We start from the raw sequence: 16,720 nt of genomic DNA, 5'->3' as shown, positions 1-16,720 counted from the left end.
GGTATCATAACTTTTCATGTAAATAGACTAACTAATATCACATACCAAATGAATAATTCTTTATTAGCAAATATTATGTTTCAATCACCAATGCAGTGAGTTATAGGTCTTTGTTTTATAAGTTACGAGATAATAAGAATATAATTTTGATAATTGTTGCTTACTTTGTTGTATAATTAAGCGTTCATTTTGCTAAAGCAGCAATTATTCTCCAATTACAATAATTAACGTTTTAGCTTTTTCATTACGACCACAATTTCTTTCCCATTCTTCTCGTTTTAATTATTTTGTAAATATCATTATTTCAACTTTGGGCGAAACGGTAAACTATACTTACAGATAGGCCTTTTAATGATGACTAAATCATGTATCTCTGTGCCCTATACCAACCAGGCATGACTAATATACGTGTTGAGCGAATTTTATGGACCTTTTATTCCAATTATGATATACGATTCCCATTTGAAAATGAGTGATACCATTTTTATGATTTATAGGAAAAAATAACATCATCACTTCAATATCAGATGAACAGGTATATGACCTTCACGTTGCATTAGGCTCCTAAATGTATTTTCTTAAACTAATGTCACATTAAAACAAAGGGATGAATGATATTATTATAAAACAATTGGCCTTTCCATAATTTCTTGTCAATGAGATAAACAGAGGAAAGAAATAGTATGCCATACACGTGCAAGGTTCCGTCTTGTTTTTACACTCGGGGAAGCGAATGATGTCTAAAACGGATCCGACATCGACAGAATTTATTCATCACGGAGTGAAAAAGACAAACAAACGTTAAAGCGTCAGTCGCGATGGTTGAACCAAAAGTGGCTTGAATGTCATGCAGCGCTAAAGCTTTAAACAGTGACGAGAAGAGGAGTTTTAAAAGGGTTCAGACGCGCAGATAACGATCTTTAAGGACTGTTTAAAAACGCCCAATTTACGACAATTGTGAATTCATTCTCTCGCTATTTTGAGACCGATTACTCACGATAGTAGAGCATGATTTGTTTACTAGTGTGCACCGTTAAAAAGCTACCTCTTGTACTAGCTTTACATGCTGTAGTTTTACTCCTAAATTGTCAAGATTTCATGATTTAATTCCAAAAAATGGGAAGAGCTATTTTGAAGTCAACTGAATCAAGGCTGGACATGTTTGTATGCATTTAAACGTATTTTTCAATCTGATTCCAAATATGGTAATTAGATATAATAGTTTTAACTCTGATTTTTTTGACAATTTTAGCATTATTGTATGGCCTTAACAACCATGCAATGCCTCGGTTAACAGAATGGATAGCAGGCAGCAAGCTAGGCCGACTGAATTATTAGCTAGATTTGATGCTATCCAATGCATAGCGTGCTAGTGAAGGAAATACCTCATTAAGGGTCGATAACGGAGTGGTTGGTAGGCTGCTTCGCGGCGAGGAGAGTGAGTACTCAGTCCTCTACATTCCCGCCCTACATCCACGTACTTAGATGTTTAACGATCTTCACGCGGATGCCATGTCCACGTGAGTTCTCAAAAATATAATTTTTTTAAATAAGAACTTTGACCAAAATATCATCTTTCCATGATTATAATATGAGTTATGAAACGATGAAAGTCGCCATTCTAGACAGTATACAAATCTACAGTAAATTTAGGCTTTGTAAAAAAGAACTGTATAATTTTGTCGATTTTTGCGCGGCAGAACATGGCAACCGTGAAGCGTAGAGCTCAAAGTCAAGCCCCTAATGTTTGTTGATCAAGGGAAAATGGCCGAGTTAAATCACTTCAACTATCTAGCGAATATACACCGACTGCGCATGACCCTTTTAAGCGGCCCTAGTCATTTGACCAAGCTCAAATTCACCTCATAGGGAAGTAGTGGAAAGTGGTAGGAAGAGCTTGATTTTTCCGCAATTAATTTTAGAAAGAGTTTCCTTCCTTTGTAGTAGACTTTCACGCATTCTTCAATCTAGTCGTCGATTCATCATTGGATTATTGTGCATTCAACTTGGAGAAGGTTAGAGAGTTTACTGGCAATCCAGCATGGTATTTTCTATGGGTGCTTATGTTATAAGTACGAGTGGGAAATAAATACACTTGACGAGTCAAATATTGTTCTATATTTTGTCTCCCTTAACTACTTTGAGAAAAACAACCTGTGTTCCGCATCGCTCTTACAGGTTGTTGAGTTAACGGACCGTAGTTGAAGTAAGATGTACTTGATTGAAAAAAACCTCGTCGATTTATTCCTTCAAGTTTGTTAACTTAACAAAGCTTCTATACACCATTGATGCAATTGGATCACTAATCACAGTAATGCTTAGATTGGAAGCTTCCGATTAGCTCAACTTTAAACGCTTCCTCCGTCAGATAATTAGTTGCTACTGAGCTTGGTCCATGATTATTTGGAAGTGTTCAATAAAATTTAGAAGCTTTGTAAGGCAAGTTAGCACTTCGAAGCAAAATATGCGTCATAAATATACATGATGTACACTAAAACTTATTGCATAAAAAATATAGATCTAGAATCACGTGTCATCCTTTAATTAGCAATGTAGTGCATGTACAAACATGCCTAGTTATAGTTTTTAATCACTCCAGACCATTTCACTCATGAACGAAAAGTCCTCTGCGCGCCCCATACAGTGCTATATCAATAGTATTGCATTGTGCTATCTTCAGTAGATAGCACGCATTGTAATGGGCGTGTACCTAACCATGCGTAAACTTAGGCCATATCACAACAACATCACCCGATTATCCAAACACCTTGTAAATCACAGAGACCCTGGCTGCCCATCAGCAAGGCTACTTTCATCGCTTTACTCAACTACCTTAAATACACATCCTTCGGCTGCAAATTTTTTAGATTACCAAGCCGTGTTTAATATGATCATAACAAGACAAAAAGCGGAACTACAAAAACAACAACACCCTTATAGGTTTGCCTAGGCGAATACAAACACATCAAGCCCCTATATCCGTACAAAGCCCTCTTTGTGAAATAGAGCTTTCAAGTGAGGTATTTTTACGCCCAGTACTCTATCAAAATAACCAAGACAACAACGTGAAGCAATGAATGATTGTCAGTTTAAAGCGAAACGCATCGATATAGAATACACTTTTTTCTAACTCAAAATGTATAAATAATTGGGATTGTCAGAAATTTTAGTACAAACAAAGGTAGAAAAATCGAATGTATTGTTGTTCAGTTAACAGCATGTCGCAGTTTTTAAAAGCCAATTTGCGTGTTTTGTCTTGTTTTTGTTGCACTGTATCCATAGATTTTAATCTTCCATTTTTATTATTTGGCATGATTTGTATGTCGTCTGTATTTCATGTTTACAGTATGTTATAGCTTATACCATCTATATCGCATTACCAGATTATATAGTAATAAATTCAGTTCTGTAGTAGCAAAAGTTCAGTTACACAGTGATTCTTGATTTGGTTCGTATAATGTGGAACCTCAAAGGGTTCTGCACATAATCAAATAAGATTATGCGATAGTGTTTCTTGCTTTTGTCTAACTGTATATTGACAATTTGATTGAGATTCTAAATAGGCAGTAAAGATTTCTGAAACTTTTCATAGAATACATACATTTCATACAGCACATGTGATTTGGCTTCTAAAGAATAAAAAGTCCACTCGCCATCACAACACACTCCCGCGTGTCTATGATCATGTTGTACAATTTTACATTTCTCCATTGTAAATAATTGACTTAACTTCATTTTTTAAATCTTTTCAATGCCCATGCATGATTTGACTATTAATCACATGACTGTCTCGCTATATCTATTTATTTACATTCTGCAATGCTCAATAAGAGTAAACTCAACAAATTCTCGCACTGTCTCGAGCCTACCCAAAAGTTTGTCCGGAACAAAGGCAGATTTTCCGTCGCTTCATTTGCATAAATTATTGAAGTCCTTCTAAAATTGATATGACTGCGCTACTATATTGGCAATCCTAGTGAAAAGCCTTACGCACGTGCAATGATTGGACCCACGTGCGTCTTGTAAAGCCTTAGCCCCGGGGAACATGCAGCACTCCGTAAGGCATTTAAAAGCCCTTTAATCACGGCATCTTTCTTTTACTACATTGACTTATCACAATACGATCTGAAAACTCTACGAAGAGAGAGAAAAAATGAGGAGAAATTTTTGACACGTGCCATAAGGTTGTAGGGTGACAATAAAGCCTATAATGTAGTTATATTGAAAACGGATAAGTGGCGTGCTCTATCAATGTCCGGTATTGCTTGCCATACATTGATAGTAAAAGACGCGACACTTGACGAGTAGGTAGATGCGTAAATTGACAACAAAGTTTGCCCTGATTTATCCGGTATGCAAGAGATGATATTCCGCTTCACCACTTCCTTTCATTCTTTCTTTCACTTTCTTCTATTCAATACAATGTCTCATAATGAGCAAGTGATGAAGATTGCCTCAATTCGTTAGAGGCTATGTAAACCTTAAGCTTCATAGCATCTTTTATCTTATTCTTTCATATAGTAAATGGCAATCAGATATAAATGCGTGAAGTTTGCAAGTGTTTTCTTTGTTGTCACTATGTGGATTATTTAGATGAATGCAATAACTTGATCTCTTACACTCACCTGTTCGTGACATTCGGTTGTTTGTGTCGACATGTGAACTTGGGGGATAAGGGAAGGCGGTGGATCCTGTAAAAGAGATGGAAAGGAAAACAAACATGAGACAGAGATTTAGTAAATAAAAATCCCTTTAAAAAGGGATGTGCTGGGACATGGTTGTTCACATTGAGTAACTTTATATTTCTTTTTATAAAAAAAGTCAAAATAATTTGAAGTGCAAAAATTCGGTTGGTAAAGCAAATAATTATAACTGTGCACTTTTATTTTAAACATTTCTCTTTATTCTCATAACATGTGTGTCAGTTTGGTAAAATTAAGAGCATAATTATATTAAAATAAACATATGATATATGAATATGATGTTTATGAAAATACCAGTACAATATTGAGAGGTAAGTTGGTTAAATATTTCCCGTAGTATTCCTCATTCAAACCAATTCAATGGACGACCTCGGAGTTACCTGCATGACTTTGGCGGGCTATTTTGAAACAGTCAAGGTTGCACATGCAGGTAATTCTTTTGAAAGTCCTAAACAAGGTATAGCTGTCGCTGATAGGATATGCAGCTTATAGAACACGGATAACCTCTATACCCGTAGCTTTATGAGGAAATATATCTTAATTTGCGTCTTATGTTTACCTTTAATACACTTGAGTGATTCTTTACTTTTGAGTTCAACCTGACTTAAGTTAGATCATCTTACAAAATACTTTTCTCAAAGTAGCGTCCGTGATTACAGATAGGGCCTATTTTTTTTCCAAAAAGTTGTTTCTTTTATTCTTTCATTGCAAAAAACCAATACATAATACACGACTCACCACTGATGCAATACCGTAGAAACCCGTCTATAAGGAATAGAAGCGACTGTGATGATAGCATATTTCACGCTAGCGCCCTCCACAATATTATATCATTATGGAATTTGAGCAAATCATTTACCGACACAAGCAGGTATACAATGTATTATTTTATCTTTATTTCGCATCTCACGAGCATAGCTCACTTGGCAAGGCATAAGACTTTGGTTCTTTAGATCGGAAGATGGTGAGTTCGAGCCTCATCGCGGTCACACAAACTTTTATAAACAAAATATTGTTCAAACTTTTCATTTATATTTTCTTGCATTTTCTAAAGACTCCTTTCGTGATCATTTTTTTTCATATTTAGTTTAATTTATTCTATTGTTTTTCTTTTATTGTTTCTTTTCTTTGTCTTTTTTCTTGTTTAATTTTATTTTTTCTTTTATTTTTCTTTGATTCATATAATATTGGCAGGATAAGGAGAGGAGGAACTAAAGACCCATTCAGTGATTTGCTCATCCGGACGATCGTAAAATCATCAAAATTCACCTTTGTCATTGTCATAGATGTGGTAACATAGCCTGCTAGTGGTTCAGCAGAAAACCGTGTGACACATAATATACATTTGGCTACATTTTATTATACGATAAATACGAATTTATTAAACATGGTAACAAATATTCTCTAGCAGATCGGTTATACGATGGAACTGGTAGGCATAGGCCTATTATAAATTCGGGATATTAAATATCTTCCTGACGAGACAGATCTGCGCATGTGGTCAAAGACGATTCCTTACTAGCCACAGACCGTCCGCTGGAATTAGTTGAACATGAACCATTCGCTATGGCTGTTGGTCGGACCTCTCATCTCTCCACATCGATTGTGACCTATAATCCCCGACATTGCCCTTATGAACTCACATCCTCCTGTTTTATTCCAATACGCTGGCGAAGTTACGTAATAATCGGATTAACTACCATAGCAATAGGTGAAAACAATTTTGAATATACCGCGTTATACACTGATACGTTCAGGCGGTACCTCTTCATTGAACCATATCATGCTGCACCTGTAAGATCTTTGAAAAGACCAGTATTGTATTCAATCTATGATTGCAGACATACACAGTACAGGTGATGAGTGTAACCTGCTTGTAGCGCAGCGCGATATGTTCAAAATTGTTTTCACCTATTGCTATGGTAATTATTCCGATTAATTACGCAACTTCACCAGCGTATAATGGCCGAATAAATTCTGACCATCACTTGGCTTGTTGGATTCGTCTATACTACAATTCGCTGTCGAAGTGACGTAATAATCGCAATAACTACCATCAAGCAGATTGCACTAATCACCCGCGTATGTCACCAAACATAGATTGAATACCACTCTTTTCATAAATACTAATCTTACATGGCGAGTGATTAGCATTTCTTTGACAACTATGGTTTAATGCATAGGTGCCACGTGAACGATGAAGTGCAGGGCTATATATTCGAAATTGTATTCATCAATTGCTATGGTAGTTAATCCGATTAATTACGTCACATCGACAGCGAATAGCCTATAGTATGGGTTCAAGTGGAACAAAAATAGTGTATGTCCATTGCTAGCTATGGTAATTAATCATGTTAGTGTTTACATCACTACTTCGGTGAAGACAAGAGAAGTGTGCCTTCTCTACCAACGCCTGTGATATAACAGGTGCAAGCGAAACAAAATTGAATGACCAGAATAGTTTCCTTTGTCAGATGAATTGATTGAAGTTTTTGAAGACACTCTATTCTTGATGGGACAATAGATTCAAATATGGAATAATTATTATTCCTCATCTATTTTTTTTTATTGAAAAAACTGCAATTGTGGCAACAGAACAATATTTATTTTGATTTCATTTCAAGTAGAAACAAAAGCCAAAAACGCACCCTACCTACCATTCCTCAAGAATTGGGATGGCACAAAGGTGCAACATAGGTTTTTATTGCAAAGACGAGGACAGACAAGTAGTTACAACACATCTGTCTAACCGTGGGTTTCGCTATTATTTAGAATAAATGCTTTTACTAGTTTCTATAAAACCACAAAATTACTAAAAAAAACTATAAAAAAACTAAAAAAACACAAAAAAAACACACAAAAAACACACCTAAAATTAAAAGTAGAAAGGTAGATTTGAAGAAAGATAAAAAGAACATGTCAAAAAGTTAAACGAGAATGAAAAAACGGAACCGGTGCCCGGACCATGCTCTCTTCAGCATGTCTTCAGTTCAAAGTCTGACGCTCTATCACTTGAGCTATACGATCCTGATATACGAAACAGTCGTTATTATGTCAATACAATTGATTGGTGTTACAACATACTTAGATGGAATGCATAGCCACCCAGTGCCAGTATATATTTGCTCAAACTCCAAATACAACAAGCAACCAATTTTATTGAGGGCGTTTCTTAGGTATATCCTTGTAGACGGGGTTTTACGGTACCTTTATTATACTTGTGATATTGCTTTAATATCGCTCGCCTCTTTATTAAAACCAGTCAAATGATGTTATATGTTTCATTCTAAAATTAGGCATTTTGACTGCATTCCGGCAATAACGCCGCGATTGGCAAGATTGTATTCCGTTGCACGCTTGAATTGAAAAACTATTCAAAACAGCGGATGAGGTAATAAGTTCGGAAAAACAAGACCACACAATACAGACATGTTTTTACGCGGGAAAATTGATCGATAAATCGATACCAAGTTGTTGGGAGAAAAGAGCTCGTGGAAATCAAGTCGAAAGAAAAGGAAACAATATACATAGCCTGTGCGTCGCTCGACTCGCTCCCTGGACCGGGGATTCAAACACCGGGTTTTCATCAAGACTAAATCATGCGTACTTCTACTAATAAATGCTTCAATGTAACAAGCAAATTTAACCCTAACTCTGCCAATAACAAGCGACCAAATCAAAGACAAATTATTTGCTTAAATCGCAAATTACTTATAGTTTGCATTTTCATGGGAAAATGTGACTTCTTTAAACACACCCTAAAAAGAGTGAGTACAGATTGTCTATGGCTGGATTAGAGGCTCTTAAGACAAAGGGAAGAATTTAAACAAAATGTGTGTTTTATACGATACAAATGAAATATAAGCACTGCCCTAACTCATTGTAAGACAGCACAAAAGGAAAATGACTTTGATATTCACTTTCAATATGATTTATCAAGCGTATTATATAAAAATGGATGAAATTTTGAAAAGGATATTTTAATATGTCCTATAGGCGAACTGAAAACGTTGGTGACTAGTTCTGAAAGGAAGACTATAAAAGAAACGGTGTACTTATTTTATTATTATTAAAGTTGGATTCACGGAATATTTAATATCTGCAATTCAACTTCTTTTTAAAAAGTCTGGAAATTTGTGATCATTGGTGGATGTTCATGAAATTAACTGACAAATTCCATAACAGAACTTTTCCACTTTCTTTCTTGTACCGTTTCTAATTAATTTATCATCAATTAACGAAACCATTATATTTTTGTCCTATTGTGCAGTTCCATAAATAAAATATTCGTGACAATTACGGATTCCATGCAATATATCTTTTTTAATAAAAGACGCAAAAGAGGGAGAGGAGTGAAAATCACTCCAAAAGATTGAATAATACTCCTAAAAGAGTTAAAACTACTCTTTCAAGGTATAAGGGACATTACCCTTTTTCGAGTAATATCCCTATATATCATACCTTAAAAGAGTAGGTTCAACTCTTTTAGGAGTGATTTTCGCTCTTCTCGAGCAAGTTATTTACTCTTTTACTTATAGGTGATTGTGAATTATTAAACTCTGCACATGTACATGTATATTGTACATTGTATAATATAAGTAATAAAATAATTGTTACATAAAAATACTGTCTAAGCGAATTTTAACAGTTGATGTTAAATGTTAGAATGACTCTTTTAGATGAAAGACGACGAAGCGTCATTACTTCGGTAATAAAAATTCTATAAATACAAAGTTTCCTTCTTCATTGATAAATCGATTGCATTTAATGGGAAATCACTTTTTAAAGTTCCTTCATGCAATCCCCAAAGTATGATACAAGTAATAACTGATTGGATTTTAACAAGAGATGGCGCTCTCACCAATTTCCCCAATCCTCCTGAGCCCAGATTCATGAGCTCTCATCGAAACTCATATCTGCACACTTTGCTAGTCATCTTTTACTCATTCCTGCTTTTTTTTCCAACTCTCAAAAATCTAGCTCTATAAGTCACAATCACACAGACTACTTATATGAAATACTGATAAAATTCTAGTAGAAACAATGGGGTCCCTAAACGACACTTGAGGCGAAGCGCGGGTTTACCATCTAACTTCAGGAAACGGTGAGCGTAGAAAATATTTTCATTTCTCGGCGAAGAATAATAAAATGCGATCTCTGTATGAGAGTGGTTTCTTTGCACAGCTTCCATAGGGAACGAGAGAATATTGTATGATTTCCGGGCGCTCCGTACGTCAGCCATTTTGTAGTTTTTCTAGTCGATTTTCTAGAGCAACATATCGGGGATTTTACAGTGTAGCTCTGTTGGATGATTGGGGAAAAGGGGAAAGGATCAGAAAGTTTCGTTTACCCATAGGGGGCGTACTGACTACCCCAGGAGAGTACCTCACTCAACGAGTTGGCCATTTATTTTCTATATCTGTGATTTTAGGGGTATTTAATCGATTGTAAGCCGTCAAAAATGTTTTTGTTTCTTGACTCTCAATCCCTGGTCGTCAGGGATTTGACGGAATGCTGGGATAGAACTCAGGGACATGACCGAAGGAACAATTTGATGAACGTTATCACTTCATTTTGTTGGATATATGCCACATCTCAAAAGGCTTCAGAAGAATACATCGATGTGATTGCAATCAAAAAATATTCTTTCATTTTTATAGAAATGTTGAACTACCTAACGTTTGTTTTACTATTCAGTGATTTCAAACATGTTCTATGGAATTTGAATTCTAAATATAAGTTGTTGTTTTCACAATCATAAGATATATTTATTATACATTTCATGTTCTATATTGGCCAAACTGGCTGGACAATTCGCAATTCTTATTACCGTTACTATCAGCTAAACTCTTCTAAAGTTCTCTGACCTAGCGCCCTCTATGCATAAATTTTCTTAGAGATTTATTTCAACTTTGAACTACTGACCTTGTGTGCTGGCAGTGGCCCCACGAGGAGACGGTTGAAGGGCCTTGTCTACGTCATCCGACGTCAGGTTTGGTAGTGGGGCTGCAGGAAGGTGAAAGGTCAAAAGACAAAGGTCAATTGACTGTGTACGTAGATCAAGTACATGGGGTCAAAAGGTCGTTAGTTCAAGGTGTTTTTGGGTTAACAGAAAACGGACACTGCCAGCTTAAACTGTGTTATCTTTTTGGTTTCGGGATTGAAATGACGAATTAGTAGGAGTTTCTACAGGATCAGTTAATGGATGATAGAGGGCGCTATTTCAGCACAAGCTAAAGTTAATAACCTAATCAGCCAAGTTTAACTTGAAAAAATAGCATTCACAGTACCACCAACCAGGCCTACCATACTCCATAGTTATCATGGTAACATCTTGAGAAAGCTGACTGCGTCCGTTTGCTGTTCATCAAACAATGTTCTTGCCTGACCCCGGATGGGTGACCTTAGCTAAGGTCAAAGGTTATTCCCAGAAATGTTAGTAAAGTGACATGCATGGTGATACAATGATGTGGATAAAAGAGTACATACATTTTTGTTATAGTAACTTTAACTTTACTATTTACATTCGTGTGCAATTCTTCACATAAACTCGTGCTCAAATGTAAAGAAAGAAAAAGAAAAGAAAGAAAGAAAGAAAGAAAGAAAGAAAAAGAAAGAAAGAAAGAAAGAAAGAAAGAAAGAAAGAAAGAAAGAAAGAAAGAAAGAAAGAAAGAAAGAAAGAAAGAAAGAAAGAAAGAAAGAAAGAAAGAAAGAAAGAAAAAGAAAGAAAGAAAGAAAGAAAGAAAGAAAGAAAGAAAGAAAGAAAGAAAGAAAGAAAGAAAGAAAGAAAGAAAGAAAAAGAAAAAGAAAGAAAAAGAAAGAAAGAAAGAAAGAAAGAAAGAAAGAAAGAAAAAGAAAGAAAGAAAGAAAGAAAGAAAGAAAGAAAGAAAGAAAAAGAAAGAAAAGAAAGAAAGAAAGAAAAAGAAAGAAAGAAAGAAAGAAAGAAAGAAAGAAAGAAAGAAAGAAAGAAAGAAAGAAGAACGACGAAAGAAAGAATAAGAATAGAAAAGAAAGAAAGAAAGAAGAGAAAGAAGCAAAGTGAACATAAATTGACAAAGAAAAACAAGCTTATAATATTAATACTTTACAGCATATTGTGTGAAACTATTTCTGTGTTAAAACGTGTAAAATTAATGTATGCCATATCTTGCAGAATAAGAGTTATGCTAAACTTGAGACAAACCAAAAACAACCTCAAAACAGTAGCCACAAATGTTTGAGTTGAAAGGAAATAGCAAGCTTAGCAGCTACAGTGTATGCCCTCTATTCAGGTGTTTTGCACGGAACGGATACTTCGCCAAATTGAGGCTTCCCCAAATTTGAAGAAAATATAATCAAGTGTTTCCTGGACAGTGTTTTGATGAAAAATGTCTTATTTATCCCTAGCTCTAGCTCTCTCAGCGTATACTATAGGATCTCAATCACTCGCATCTATCACTATAATACTAAAGTATAGTTCCTTAACCCAAATATGATTGTGGCATTACAGAATTACCTTTCAATGTGTTGTTGGGTACAAAAACTCATACCCCATATCTGAAGGTCAACTTTTGACCTGTAGTGCTAAATGGAAGTGATTGGACGATGCCATCGGAAGTGAGACATTTTTTGGCTCAATTTTGATGAAAAGTTGTTGAAGATTATATCATGACGTCACAGGCTTCTATTGTGATTTAACCCAGAATTGCTCAAGAACTGCAAGTCCAGTTTGAGTGGAAACGTATTATTTGAAATGGTTGCTTTAAGGTGCTACTTCACAAAGAATAAACAATTTGAACCCTTCATTACAGTGTTACCTTAATGTAATATATAGGCCGATGAATTTGCAGTTTGATGATTTGGCGGGATTTTGTTCTGAAAACGAACGGCGGATTTCCTGGGAACAAGAATGACATGTGTTGGCAAAATATTATGACGTTCGTTCTTGATCATGTTGATATGATTTTAGTTGTATTAAATGGCTGGTTTTCAGCAGTAAACGTCGCCTAGTTTGTTTTCGTAAGAGTCTTCTGCAATTCTTGTGAAATTAAAAGATTTTAGGACAATTAACGTATGTATCTAAAGCAAAGTGCAACAATATTTTTAACCCCATGAGAACTACCTGCTGATTGGCCAAAAAAAGTTTTCATTATCGATTGGACCAATCAGCAACATCGTTAGAATAATTTCAACACGCAAAAAAATTAGGGTGAATTATTTGCAAAGCTCCATTCTGATTGGTGATTAAAGTGAAGATATCACGTAATTGACCAATCAGAGGCATTATGTTAGATCGGCAGGTAGTGCTCAGGGGGTTAACATACATGACATAGCATCACAACTATTGACATTATCATTATTTTTATTTTTTTTTAGCTATTTTTTATTATCTTAGCTATCTTGAAGTTGTCATGAAATAAAATTGATAACAAAAAGACCATCGACACCATTTACATCCAACAATTTGCTATGGCTTTAAGCGGGACTATAGTTATTATACGATCTCTTGAAGTTCATGATCTGATCTAAATCAAAGCGTGGTGTAAAACAAATTTTTATTTACATCGTTTTGCGCTGTCACACTCAACTTGATATTAAATCTCACAATCATACAACGTGAAATCATAACTGTTACAAGTACGTGCCCATACATTAAAACATATTTTTTATTAGCATTTCATATAGGTAAATTTTGCTAGTTCAAAAGTCTGCTACGTGAACGGAATACATTTACAGAGACTCATCGATAGTTAATAAGCATCGCAGCTTTTAATAAATAAATTTCTCTTCATCTTGCCTCTTCATTAATAGATTAAGTTTAAGTGCGCCCTCATGTGAAAATACAAAATGGCATTTTGTTGTTGGCTTCATGGAATCATGGTCTTGTGTTTATAATGCATGTAAAACACGAAACTTTATGAATGTGAACACAATTCCCTTAATTAATTATTACAACCCTGTTATTTTATTTCGATAGAGCATGAAAGTTAATTGATACATAAAGTGACAACTTGTTAAAAGAGTTCTGCAATATTAAATTGGAGATATGATCTGTGGTAAAGACAAAACTCTTTGTGGTTTGAAATAATATATATTTCTTCATAATCACTATAAGACGAGGATTGAATTAATAAATATAAACTATCTATTTAAGTAGTTTGCTTTTAAAAGCATGTTTGTATAATAGCGATCTCAAAACGCAAGCATGCAAGGTGAAAAGGAAACGGCGGGTTAAGGCGGGAAATCATCTAAATGGTAGTCTGCAAACTTGATTAGTGCCCTGCACGCGGCGGTTGTACAAAACCCAATTGGACTTGCCAAAAACTCAACTTAAAAAACCAGACTAGTAAACCAAGACTCGGCATGTTTGTATTCATTTGGACGATTTTAATCAATATAAATTTTAAACACGATCATATGCGTTGCCAGAGTTCGGACACAGACTTGCCATCTGAAGGACCTGACACATGTCCATACTTTAGAAGCAAACAGCAAGCATAGAGTTAGAATAGAGCTAGAACGTGAACACAACCCACCAAGTGATCCCCTGTGTCTTTTGCTCTTTTACGGCAATTCTAAATTGGTTACAGGTATAGCCAGCAAGACAAGTCCCAAGAGGGAACCAGTTAATTTGCAAGAATTGCTTTTTTTGCCAATCCATGCCCGCTCTTTAATGTGTGTTGACGGCTTGTGTATTTTTAGTAAACTTTTTAAAGTGGTTTTCACAAGGGGGTTTTAAATTGAGCGTTTCATATTTTTCAAAAAGTATATAGGTGTTTGTTAACGATGGTGTATTTGAGTCAGCCCAGGGTAACAGTTTGAATGTCATAAAGCGTTTTTATTATACCTTGACCTGTTCTCTATCACATGCAAAGAACGGAGGGTATTTAGGCTAATTGTGTGTGGGCTTACAAAGAAGGTTTATAAAGTTGTTTGAAGGTTTAAATTGGTGTTTGAATGTTTAAACAATTGTTTGAAGGTTTAAACAGATGCTTGGAGGTTTAAACATTATTGGAAGGTTTAAACAGTTGTTTGAAGGTTTAAACAGTTTCTTGAAGGTTTAAACAGTTGCTTGGAAGGTTTAAACAGTTGTTTGAAGGTTTAAACAATCAATTGATAATTAAATTTCGTGTGAGCTTACAACGAAGGTTTAAAAAGTTGTTTGAAAGTTTAAATAGATGTTTGAATGATTAAACAATTGTTTGAAGGTTTAAACAGATGCTTGGATGTTTAAACATTATTGGAAGGTTTAAACAGTTGTTTGAAGGTTTAAACAGTTTCTTGAAGGTTTAAACAGTTGCTTGGAAGGTTTAAACAGTTGTTTGAAGGTTTAAACAATCAATTGATTGTTAAATTTCGTGTGAGCTTACAAAGAAGGTTTAAAAAGTTGTTTGAAAGTTTAAATAGATGTTTGAATGATTAAACAATTGTTTGAAGGTTTAAACAGTCGCTTGAAGGTTTAAATATTTATTGGAAGGTTTAAACAGTTTCTTGAATGTTTAAACAGTTGTTTGAAGTTTTAAACAGTTGTTTGAAGGGTTAAACATTTTTTCTTGAAGGTTTAAACAATTGTTTGAATGATCAAGTGTTGAAATAAATCAATTTCCTATGTATTGGTTTATAAAATGACGGAGTCATATTATTTGTTAATTAGCAGTTAAGTCCCAATGTTTGGTATGTCTTAGTGGTGTCAGAGACTGGAATAAGTTAGTCTTTTCTCTTACCAAAAAGGCTAGCTAGATCATATATTGTACCATCCGAAACGGATTGTCAAGACGTAAAACTTACAAATGAAATTTCCAAAAAGACTTAGAAATTGGCCCGGGATAGTGCGAGCCGTAACCCTCTTCTACATGCCTATATTATGAGTCGTTGTTGAGTTCCTGCGAGGAGCACATACAAACGTTTTTTGAAGAGTTTCTATGAACACCATTGTATGACATTTTGTACCATGATCTGTTGAAACTATCATCGCATGAATGATGATATTCGGATCGCATGTATTTGAGGCGCCCCATTTCGTGTCCAGCTCTCTGTCTATATGTTGTCACATATTTATGGACACATTCTCGCCTAAGACGATGAAATAACCTCATATAGGATTATGCTGAATAAAGATTAAACAAGACGGAGATAGATAATAAGCATACTTGTTGTTGTTGCATGCTCATCTAATATTTCTACTTACAAAACAGATAATCATATTACTTTTTCTATTGTTTGATTTGTGTGAAAAAAATGATAACAAATTAGGCTGTTTATAAAAATAGGCTGACAAAGCGCGAAGATACACAGACAGCTTACACGCGTGCTGACTTGCTCATCACAGACTTATTTAGCAGCACACAGTTCTGTAAGGCGGTGACCCAACTTTGTTTCTATATTCATAAAATGACCTTTCAAAACGTTACATACAAAAATCTCATACTTCAGAAGTGTAGATCAAATTTTGAGGCATTAGTGTTGACTGGCGGTTGATGAACCGTCCCGTGGAAATGAGATTGACTGAGAATCAAGTGATAACAGCGACAGGTTGTTCTGACAGATTACCAGTTGTAATGTTTCAATTATTGTTACTCATTCTTACAAACACTAATAATATTGATATCACGGACGAATGTTCAAGTGTTGACAGAATCAAAACAAACTGCGTGAGAAGTAGAAGATGGTACATATCCAGTCAATGACATCGCCTCACTATCTAGTCTACGCGAAACGGGACAAGAATGTTCAAATGGATACTTATTTCATTGTTTTATAACACTATTTAACTTAGTTTTGGCTTGAAATGTCCTGAGATATATACAAGGTCATTTAAGGATTTCAATCAAGACAAGAGGATACTGCGACAGTAAGTGGATGGAGCAAAAAAAACTCCAAATTTTTGGTCACTTTGGGTAGAGATTTTTATTTCTTCTTTAGCAAACAATGTAGCAGATTGAATTCAAATTTGAAGGGTATGCATTTTCTGTAGGGTTTATGTTTATGGTTATGGGTTATTTTTAGGGCACATACGGATTAGCGTGTTAGGGTTTATG

At 35.0% G+C, this 16,720-nt stretch overlaps 1 protein-coding gene across 1 annotated transcript in view; it reads right to left on the bottom strand.

Moving 5' to 3' along the window:
• LOC140170480 (transcriptional regulator Erg-like) overlaps nucleotides 1–16,720 on the bottom strand; it is a 102,588-nt gene that overhangs the window by 58,653 nt on the left and 27,215 nt on the right. Inside the window, exons 4-5 of the mRNA XM_072193841.1 lie at nucleotides 10,629–10,709; nucleotides 4,626–4,691 (exon numbers count right to left, since the gene is read on the bottom strand). Coding sequence (XP_072049942.1) covers nucleotides 4,626–4,691; nucleotides 10,629–10,709 — 147 coding nt within the window. The remainder of the gene's footprint in view (nucleotides 1–4,625; nucleotides 4,692–10,628; nucleotides 10,710–16,720) is intronic.

Source organism: Amphiura filiformis, chromosome 14, assembly GCF_039555335.1.
Source record: "Amphiura filiformis chromosome 14, Afil_fr2py, whole genome shotgun sequence".
In the NCBI taxonomy this organism is placed as follows: domain Eukaryota; kingdom Metazoa; phylum Echinodermata; class Ophiuroidea; order Amphilepidida; family Amphiuridae; genus Amphiura; species Amphiura filiformis.
The sequence above is the reverse complement of the archived record's forward strand: the minus strand, read 5'-3'. Positions and strand labels throughout refer to the sequence as shown.